Source organism: Lontra canadensis, unplaced genomic scaffold (genome assembly GCF_010015895.1).
Source record: "Lontra canadensis isolate GAN:19392208 unplaced genomic scaffold, GSC_riverotter_1.0 scaffold6, whole genome shotgun sequence".
Lineage (NCBI taxonomy): Eukaryota > Metazoa > Chordata > Mammalia > Carnivora > Mustelidae > Lontra > Lontra canadensis.
Window position 1 is genome coordinate 14,048,666 of NW_022631000.1, and position 11,085 is coordinate 14,059,750.

An 11,085-nucleotide genomic window follows, 5' to 3' on the forward strand; every position below is an offset into this window, starting at 1 on the left:
TCTACCAACCGCCCAAGACCAAGGGCCTTTACTGCTCACCCAGACCACTATACCAGCCTCTCACTGAACTCCCTTTTCCCTCCTTTTCTCCCCTATAATTCACTTTTGTATATTTAAAATACTGATCTGCTTAAAACCCTTCAATGATGTCCCATCATACTCAGAATAAAATCTAAATTCTCCTACCAGGCTTATAGGCCATAGGTAACAGGTATTCTGCTCACTCCTGCAAGCTCATCTCCATTGCGAAGTTCCAGCCACACTGGTTTTCCTTCAGTTCCTAAAGCACATCAAGCTTGTCTATACTTTAACTCTTGATGCTACTTTTCCTCTGACTGGAATGCCCTTCCACCATTATGGGTTAGCTGGCTCCTTCTTATTACTCAGGTCCAAACCTGAATGATTTATCACTACCTAATAATTTTAAGTTTCCTTTGTTCTCACAGTAGAATGTGCATCCCATGAAAGCAAGGGCTTTGCCTCTCTTGTTCAAAACCTGTTCCTCCAGTGCCTAAAATAGTACCCCGCACAGGTATAATTATATATATATTTGTATATAATAGATTTTATTATAAATGTAAGTTGTTATTATAAACTTAAGTTATTATATACATACTTATAAATAATTTTATATATATGTATATTTTGAATGAAGACATGCTATGAATAAATAGAGCCATTTAATAGAATAAATTAATGGAATAAAAAGAGACAACAGTCTAAATGGAAGCTGGCTTCCAGGACATGGCCGCTCTGACTTTCCTCCTACCTCTGTGGCCTTTCCTTTCCAGTCTTTGCTGGTTCCCCTGATCTCTTCATCCCTAAATGCTGGGGTTCCCCAGAGTATCAGAAACTAAATACCAAATTACAGAAGAGCATATGTTTTGGGGAGGTAGGAAGGTTAGAGAAGTTTAGACTCTCTTCATAAAGAATAAAGTGGATTTACAAACTAATGGTCAAATGATCTCCTAAGACTAGATCAAGTGATCATGCTGCCCTCTGTGCTGCAGGAGGGACACCTATAACACCCACCAGGCAGCTGTGTCCTATCAAACTGCCTCTGGATGTTGGATTTTGGGAGACAAAATGGGCCTTAAATATAACCTTACTTATAATGTTGGAGTTCACTCCAGGATAGATCGGTTTCAGGGAGGTAGGAAGACACAAAACTTAAGAGCAAGAGAAAGAAAAGTCTCCATCCTGTACTCTGAAATGCATCATGGGTCATGCTTTAGCAGGCTGTATTCTAAAGAACTGTTAACACTGCAGCAAAAATGTATTTTCTTACCTTCTGCATAGACTTCATCATGATCCTCTATTTGCTCAGATGTTTCCAAATCTATGATTTCACTCCAAAGCCTTCTGGACAAATTGGAATTTGTAGCAGAAAATGCTTTTGAAACTGCAAATTCGGAGGCTTTCTCCACCTTCTATCATATCATAGAAAAAAAACCATTAAGATGACAACAACCTTGTTAGGGCTAATGGATTTCTCTCCTACTCAAGAAACTGATTTTCTACCACCAACTAAGATACTTCCACTGTTCCATTTTTTTTTTTTTAATTTCTTTTCAGCGTAACAGTATTCATTGTTTTTGCACCACACCCAGTGCTCCATGCAATCCATGCCCTCCCTAATACCCACCACCCGGTTCCCCCAACCTCCCACCCCCCACCCCTTCAAAACCCTCAGATTGTTTTTCAGAGTCCATAGTCTCTCACTGTTCCATTTTAAAAGGAATCCTGGAGGCTTAAACACCCCAAATAATTTCATTTTTTAAACATGAAATTAATTGCAATAGTTTCCCAAATTCTAACATGTATTCACAAAGTTTATTTTTGAACAAAAGTTATTACTTAAACTTTAGATTACTTTTGTTTAGAGCATTAGTTGATGGGATCCTGACACTTGGATATTTTATTTTAAATAAAAAATACAGTATTATTAGCTCCCAATGCTACTAGGATCTGCATATGAATATAACGCAGAGGCAGAGCAGCTACACTTCCTCAAAATCCTACCCCTGGAATGAACCTCCCATCATACATTAAACACACTATAGGCTCAATGAAATTGGGATTATAGCCATCCAGAATGGTTTGAATCAAGTAAAAACATGGCCCAATTAATGGGATTGGTGGAGGTGGGCAAACTGTTGGCACTTTGATTTACCTGCACAATATAAAAGAACTTCTTTTACAATTAAATCCCTGACTTTCTCCCTCCCTGCAAACTTGGGTCTTCTCCACATCTGCTGTATTCCCAGCCTTCCAACCTAGGGGACAATGCCATTTTTTCAGTTCTCAGGATGAAAACGTTGGGAGTCCTTGAATCTATTCTCTCCCTCTTACCCCAAAACCAATCTGTCAGGAAATCTGTTGACTCTATTTTCAAAATATATCCAGAATCTGACCCCTTCTTATCATCTCTACTTCCATCACCTGGTTCAAAGCACCACAATTTCCTGACAGGTTTTCTGTGATCTTCTCCCACCACAGCTCAATTGGTCCCTTTGAAATGAAAGCCGTACATAACTCTGCTCAAAATCCTTTCATGGTTCCCTATTTCACTCAGAATAAAAATCAAAGTCCTTACCATGTGCTTCAAGGTCCTGCACCATGAAGCCCTTTGTAAACTCTCCAACCTTCTCCTCCGCTACATCCCATTGCTCACTTGACTTCAGCCACACGGACCTTGTGCATGCCTTCTCAAATGTGCCAAGCATGGTCACACCTCATGGCCTTTGTTCTTACTTCCCCTCTGCTGCACTGCTATCCCTTGATAGCCATACGACTCTCTTGCCACCTCATGTCTTTACCCAAATGTCACCTTCATAGTAAGGCTTTCTCGAACTACCCTACATGAAATTGTAACCACCCTCCTCACAGCTCTCTCTATTCCCCTTCTCTGTTCTTTCTCTATAGCACTTATGACCTCATAACATATTTTGCTCTATATTGTCTCCCCTTAGTAGAATGTGAGCAGGCATGTTTGTCCTCTTCATGTGTGAAACCCCCAGTACCTATAAGAGTGCTTGGCATATAACATTTTATATTTGGCATATAAATATTTGTTAAAACAATGAATACATGTAAAATTTATTTTTTTTAAAGATTTATTTATTTGAGAGCGAGTGAGCAAGTGAGCAAGCAAGCAAGCGAGCATGCGTGCACAAGCAGGGGGAGAGGCAGAGTGAGGGAGACAAGCAGACTCCCCTCTGAGCGGCGACCCTGACTCCAGCTTCAATCCTGAGATCACAACCTGAACTGAAGTCAAGAGTTGGACACTCAACCAACTGAACCACTCATGTGCCCCTAAAATTCATTTTAAAAAGCTGTACTTGCCCACAGTTTACATTCCTGACTATTTTGAAAATGATTTTTCCTCCTGCCCTTCTTGGAAAGACTGGCCAGTCAAAACTTGCCAGGGACTTTACCTTTTAAATTCTCAAGGGTTTCATGTATTAAGTTTGAATTAGAAACAGAGGAATAAAGTTGAAAAGCTAAGGGTAATTTGAAAAAGATGTAGAAAACAGGACACACAGGAAAAGATATGAATCAGAAGAAAACATGATCTAATCAGGGTTAGAATAAAGAAAGTATCATTCATTCTTTATGAGTCACTCTGGAGAGATCTGTCTCCCACATTATTTCTTGGCCTCTGATGTGCCCAAATTTATGATGGTTGATACGGCATTTATTGGATGGTCACAATATGCTTGGCACATAGTCCTTTCCTTTAAGGTTTTAAAATTCTAAGACAGCAAGATGAATTTCATCCATATCATGTATGTGTATGTTATATACACATATAACATTTTAAAATGTTAGTATAATCTGAATAAATCTAATATAAAATGTTGCCAAATTCAACGTAGAAAGAATGTGACAACACATCTTGGGTAGTTCTTTTTGGGCTTTTGCATATTGTAAAAGCAGTGTCACAGCTAAAAATAAAGAAATGGTTTCTAAAGGTAAATTACTGTGATTTAGTTACTAGTTTGTACTGAGAGTTGACCTCTCCCTCTGCAGTTTTTTGTCCAATAACAATGGTGTAATGTACCTCCCTTCTACTTTTTAACAATTGCTTCAGCCTGCATTATAAACAAAGAACCACTAGGGGAAAAAAAAGATCAACTTTCAGTTTTTAAACTAACATTCACAAACAAAAAATAAACAACAAAAACAGGATTGTAGATTTTGTTCCTTAGGCTATGAATGAAAGAAAGAACTCTGTATGAGAGATCATCTCACCTGAACTGGAATTGGTATAGATTCTTAACAAAGGAGGTAAAGATCTCTTGGACACAGGGGCAGACTGATTTTGGTAATAAAGAAGGACATGGGCTGGTACTTACAAGGAAGGGTTGTTTGCTTGGCTCTCACAAACCAAGTGTTTGGAATATCACTTAAAATGAAAATTTTGGTTAAAAAAAAAGAACAACTAGATGATATTGGGGATTAGAAATAGTCTCTGGGGATGCCTGGGTGGTTCAGTGGGTTGAGGCCTCTGCCTTCAGCTCGGGTCATGATCTCAGGGTCCTGGGATCGAGCCCCACATCAGACTCTCTGCTCAGCGGGAAGCCTGCTTCCCCCTCTCTCTGCCTGCCTCTCTGCTTACTTGTAATCTCTGTCTGTAAAATAAAAATAAAAAAAAAATAAAAATAAAAATAAAATAAGAAATAGTCTCTGTATTTCCTTATTTAAAATATTACATCCTTACCACTTCGTTCAAAATAAATATGTGAGAGACAGAAGAGGTCTATCTTAAATTATATTTCAATAACACAAAGTGTCAATTTAACAGCTTACTATTTAAGCAAGTTGATTGAAGGACTGAAGGCTAGCCCTGTTCTCACTACCTTAGTGAGAGGAAAAGCAAAACTTTTGAGGGGAAAGCAAAACTAAAAGTGACTATCAAAGAGTTCAGCTTTATCTAACTACCATTTACCTACTACCTACTATTTATTGCATCGTGTGCCACGTGTGCAAGACACAACTCAAGAATCGCTCTAAAGGAACACAAAGTGATTAGCGTTTCTAATCAAATATTTCTTACTCAGTAATTATGTTACATGTAAATATACAATTTATAAAGAAACTATCTTAAATTACTCCCATGATCTTATAAATACTCAGTAAGAGCTCCTTACATCCCATGACACACATCAATCCCAATGTCCACTCGACAGCAGGAACGGCAACTATAATGCACTCTTTCATTTCCTCAAGGCTGGGAGGTACAAGCACAACTTTCTCAATATACCCTCAAGTGCAAACTGCATATTTACAAATAATAGTTTGGGGAGTAACATATTTTTCAGAGTGTCCAAGTTTTTAAAAAATCACTCTGTATACAGGCAAATGCTGAATGCAGTCTCTGTTGTGTATGAATGCCAATACAATTCCCAGGGAAAAAGTATTAGAAGATGGGATTACATGGTTGAGGTGGGTCAAGGAAAGTTGTTCACTGAGAGGGGCACCTCAAGCTGAATTTTAAGGGAAAGATCTAGAATGGCCTTTCAGAGAGGAATGGTATCCCAGTCTTGGAGGATCAGTGTGAGTCAAACTAAACGGAAGACAGAAGGGGAAGGAGACTGGCCTGACAAAAGTCACATAGAGTATCAGCAAAGGTGTTGTTGCAGGTTGATTTATATTACAGCTAGATTGACAGAGGGCCTTAAATGCCCATCTGGAATTTAACGTTTCATCGGGTGGCATACAGAATCCCTGAAAGTTAAGAATAGAGAATCAATGAAAATGTTTAAAAAGCTTAATTATCAAAGTAACAGAATGCAGAGGAGTAAAGAGACGAGTCAGTCAATCAAATCAGGATGAGGATAAATTATAAGTTATAGTGAATTGTTGCATTTTCGGTGAGCTGCCCCAGAACTCAAAGTTCTACTCAAGGTCTGCCTGATTCTAAGTGACTTCAGCGTCCCTCCGGGAGACTTACCAACATTTCAGACTCAAAGTTTGCTTGACTCCTGTATTCCAATAGCCTTTCCTGCAATTGTACTTCCACAACCCACTGACGTGGTCCTGAACCACATCAAATAGAATCTTCCATTGTTCAACCCCAAAGCTGATAACGCCTCCCCAACATCAGCCTCCTGTCCATCTACCTCTTTTGCTCCCCCTCCTCTGCTACATTGGTGTTGCACCTAACCACAACCTTCATCAAATTAGGCCTCCTCCTCCTTTAAAGGGTCCCCTCCTTCCTACTCTGCCTGGATATTCAGCTACTCTCTTACGTAAGCCTCAGATCTCTTGCATCTTTGCTTCTTCAGTGAAAACTCTCAAGCCTGGATCAATCTGCTCTACCAATTCTTGGTACCACATAAGATTTTGGTTACCTGATTCAGCCAAGTCCCCAGGGCTGCCCCAGTGATCTCTTCTGTTCGAAGAAAGCCCTTTCTCGACCTTCACCATGCTCCATACCCTTTCCATATTCTCTTCCTTCTTCCATGGAACAAGGTCTAAGCGGACTTTGAGAGGGTGGTGCACTCAAGGGGATTTGGAAGTCTTAGGTCCAGAAGTCCTAACTGTTTAGGATACCCCCAGAGCTGGGTTACATTAGGGAACAAAATCATTAAAGAAGACAGGAGTGAATAGAAAAGTAGTAAGAGAAGCAAGAGAAAACAGCATCATAAAAAGATAATGAAGGAGAAGATTTCTATAATTAAAAAAAGTGACAAATGTATCAAAGGAACCTTACAAAGTTTGAGGATGAAGAAGAGAACAGTGGATTTGATCAGGAAGTCATTTATGACAACTGTTTCTGCAGAGTGGTGAGAAACAGAAACAGGAGGAGGAAAATTACTGTAGACACCAGAGGATAATGAAAATGCAAGGGAAAGAGTCTAGACTATACATTCAAAGACACTGGATAAGAAAATGATGTACCATAATCAGAATGGACTGCAGGGTCAAGTAAGGACTTACTTTTTTTTTTTTTTTTTTTGAGATGAGAGATTTGAGGGCATAATGGAGACAGAGCTACCACAGAAATTTTAGAGGAATGCTAAAAATCTAACCGATCAAGCTGTCTGACAACTGCATAAAGTCAGAGCAGAATTTTATCCTTCTCTTTCACTTAAATCTTCCCTTCTGGAGGGGAGAGTAACTAAATGTGCAACTGAGCCCTGCAGGGGTTTGGCACTGGGACACTCAGCACAGACATGGAAACTAGGCTTTGTAGGAGGCTGGGGGTGGGCTTCCCAGAGGCTGGCCTCCATAACGGCAGATCTGTTTTACTGGTCTTCTAAATCAGACCTTCTGCAGGAACCAGGAAGCCTTCTCTGGGCCGTCTATATTAGTGTCCCCCACCACATGCTTCTATTACATCCTTAATTCTCCCAAGAGTTTTAAGTAAGTTGTTTAACTCCACTGGACTATAAACTCTGGGAAGGCAGGGATTATACCTGCCCCATCTTCAGTGTTCAACAGAATGGCCTAGTACTTAGAAGGACTTAATAAATACTGGCTGGATAAATAAATAGTTAAGAGGGATTACATGTGGCTTAGGTTCCATCTGGAACTTATAATGCCTGTCAATTTAGATAAGTAATAGCTCTTCAAAATACGACCAGGCAGAATGGTATTTTCCCAGGAAAATGCTGCATGATTTTGAAACATATGCTGCACAAATGAATTGAGTATGGCAAGATGCCAAACTGACACTCAGAGGCATGCACCTGAAGTAGTTTAATAGTACTTTCAACTTAAATGGTACTTGGACTCAAAAACACATATCTCAGGCCTGGAAAAGAGCTCAGAAAGTTAACCTAACTCAATCCCCCCCCTCACAGAACGCTCAAACATACTCTTCATTAGTCCTAACATTAAGTGGCCGTTTAGAATCCACTTGAATACTTCCACTGATAGAAAATACATCTCTTTATGAGAATGCCCGCTCCATTTTTGGCTCCCCCCAGTTATGAGAAAACTCTTAGGATGCATGCACAGCTTTCCTAATGCATTGGTCCCATAGATCAATGTAACTACAGTGCAGTCTTTCCAATATCCGAGGAAGGCCACCACATCTTCTCTTACAGCTTCTTCTCCCCTGCTCTTTTAGTCCTCTTCATAGGATCCTCACAACATTTGAAAAAGCATGTCTAAGGGCACCTGGATGGCTCAATTGGTTAAGTGTCTGCCTTTGGCTCAGATCATGATCACAGAGTCCCAAAATCAAGATCAAGCTCCACAGCTCTCCCTCCCTCCGCCCCTCCCCCTGCTTGTGAATGCTCTCTCTCAGATAAATAAATAAAATCTTTTTAAAAAAAAGAGCATGTTTATACTAATTTTCTTTCATTCATATTTTCAGGAGAAGCAACAGAATGAAAAAGAAATACTAAGGAATCTAAAACTAAAGCAACACAGTCCCATGAGAATAAAAATAGCAAAACATGCACAAAATGGAGATCTATCAGTACTCCTTCCCATCAGATTATGTCTGACTCTTAACTCTCTATCTTAACTGTGCAACATCCTTACCTTAATCCAGTGTTCCACATTGTCAGGGTCAAAGGCAGGCTGTAGATAACATATAGAGAATATTAATACACAGCAATAACTTTATCAATTTTGCCATTTTAATCGATCCTTCTGACTAAAGCATATGGAAATGCGTCCTTTTTCTCTCCCCAAGCCATTTCATCAGCAAGTCCAGCAGGAACACAGAATGATGGTCAGAAGAAGAATCGTGAAACCTTCTCTGGGAGCTCTTCTGTTTTTATCTCCTGCCTAAGCCCACTTGAAGATTCCAATTTAATTGGTCTGGAATAGGGCCCAGGTGTAATTTTTTTTTTTTTAAAGCTCTCCAGGGGGACACTGGGGTGACTCAGTTGGTTAAAGTGGTGGAATCTTGATTTTGCCTTGGGTCATGATCTCAGGGTCCTGGGATCGAGTCCTGCGTCAGTCTCTGTGCTCAGCACACAGTCTGCTTGTCTCTCTCCCTCTGCTCCTCCTCTTGTACTCTCTAATAAATAAGTAATATCTTTAAAAAAAATAAAGCTCTCCAAGAGCCAAAATAGAGGAATGCTAGATATATTCCTTATAAAAAACTAAATAAGCACTGATTAATGAGCCAGATTATTCAAAAGTCATGGAAGCAAATCTGCTTGGAGAAGGGTATGCCCCCTTCCTCAGGTCCCTCTTTTCAAGAATAACCTGTAGCAAGGGGCTTTCCTATCTTACCTACAGCAGGACTGTTGTTTGGTCCAATATAACCGGGGGTGGGGGTGGTGGTGGGAGGATGTGGTGGGAGATAATCAATATTCTGTCTTATAAAGCAGAAAATGAAGTAAAGATCATTTTTACCTAGGTCAGTCAGATATTAATCTAAAATTAGAAATCAGACCAGTAGGACACCTCCTTTCTTCACTCTCTGTAACTCTCAGAAGCTCATAGAATTCCCTATAACAGTCACTTAGCAAACAGAGGTATTTGCTTTGCCAATAATTCAGGGGGTCTTTAAATAAAGAAGGGAATATTTAAACTAGCATACTGTCACATGGAGGAAGGAAAGGTGTAATACTCTTTCACTTACATAACACTTCACCTTCAAAGTACCTTAAGATAACTAATTAATGCAGCTGTACTGCTGAATAATTTTGTCTCTGCAACAAAGAAAGAGCTGATCCTATTAAAACACAACTGAACTTCAAGAAGCTCTTGTGCTTTTTCCTTTTTATCCTCTAGGCAGTAACAAGGAGTACTAGCAGCAAAATCTTTCATTTTGGAGTCTTAAGAAACTGTCCCAAATTTTACCTTTCATTATCAAGTCTATACCCATGACCTATTTGGGATCCAATCTCTTGTGGAACTAGCACATTACAATAGGAGCAAACTCTGTTCCCAACTCTCTCTAGTGTTCCTAGCTAACCCTCTGTTATCTGGGGCAAGATATGCACCAAGTGGAATATGTCCAGGGCATTATTTAGCAGATATATTTAGAACAAACTGCAAGCACGATTGTCTAGAGCCCTAAGAATGCCACATCTCTACAGAATTTTTTTTTTTTTTAAGAAAGTGTAACTTCAGGGTGAAAACAGCTGGTGAAACTGCTCTGGAGCTGGAAGCTGAGAAGCCACTCCATTTTGGTACTCTCACTTACATTTCAAGCGTTTATTTTTGTGGCTGTTAAAAAGGTAGTCTGTGGAAAGCGCACACCGTGTGACTATGACTTTGCACATGGCATTTATGTATGTTTCAAGTTTAAAATAGGGTTACCAGTTTTCCAGGTCTTTGGATGCTAAGGCATCAAAGGAGGTAACAGATATAAAAAGGAAATGTTGGTTGAATTAAAAAAGAATTCAACTGAATCAAGTACTGGAATGTCTAATATCCACTTGCATTCCTGAGTTCGTTTTGATACTTTATGAAAAATTAGAAGGGAGGAATATGAGGCAGAGGACTTAACATGAAGATCTGCCCTCTCCAATAACGATCCAAAATTTGGAAAGAAGAGAAGGAAGGAAGGAAAGAGAGGAAAGGGAGGGAGGAAGGATGGAAGGATGGAAGGAAGAAAGGAAGAAATGTGCAGGAACGTCCCTAAAATTGCGGAGGTGGGAATGCGTGGCGAGGGAGTTCAAGAATTCTCTTCACCAGGATGGGCACTAGCCGACCTCTCCTGTTTAAGAAGATGGAAATAGTTCTTTCACGACGCTGCCCACCAAAGTAGCAAGGTATCCAGACCCCAAAGTTCATAGGCCCCCTTCGCCAGGGCAAAGCTGTCTCCAGGGTGGTCTAGGCAAGGGGGAGCCAGGTAAGGATGCCCCTGGGGGAAGAGGGAGGTAGCGCAGCCCAGCCCGCAGGCCTCGGGGCCGGTCCCCGCCCCACCTCCTCCCTCCAGAGCTCCCGTTTGGAATGGATCACCTTGGGACTCGGCTTCCTTGTAAATTGTTTCCAGCGATTCGGCCCCGTCCTCTTCCTTGAGGAGGACCTTTCTTGGGGGGCCAGCAGCATTTTCCAGGTTCAGGCCCAGACCATCGCAAAGCTGGAACGACCGCTCACTTGCCGGGCTCCTTCCGGGTCGTCCTGGGAGTTGTAGTTCCTCCCGCCGCAAGGAAGGCAGATATG

General features: G+C 40.5%; 1 protein-coding gene across 4 annotated transcripts in view; it reads right to left on the bottom strand.

Annotated features, from left to right (window-relative positions):
• CCDC191 (coiled-coil domain containing 191) overlaps window positions 1-11,009 on the bottom strand; it is an 87,237-nt gene extending 76,228 nt beyond the window's left edge. For 2 of the 4 annotated variants that reach the window (XM_032852254.1, XM_032852256.1), the window contains exons 1-3: window positions 10,882-11,009; window positions 8,500-8,538; window positions 1,289-1,430 (exon numbers count right to left, since the gene is read on the bottom strand). In XM_032852254.1, the coding sequence (XP_032708145.1) occupies window positions 1,289-1,430; window positions 8,500-8,538; window positions 10,882-10,971 (271 nt within the window). In that variant the 5' untranslated portion in view covers window positions 10,972-11,009. The remainder of the gene's footprint in view (window positions 1-1,288; window positions 1,431-8,499; window positions 8,539-10,881) is intronic. The other 2 variants (XM_032852255.1, XM_032852257.1) reach the window with 2 other exon arrangements.
• Between the last annotated feature and the right edge of the window lie 76 nt (window positions 11,010-11,085).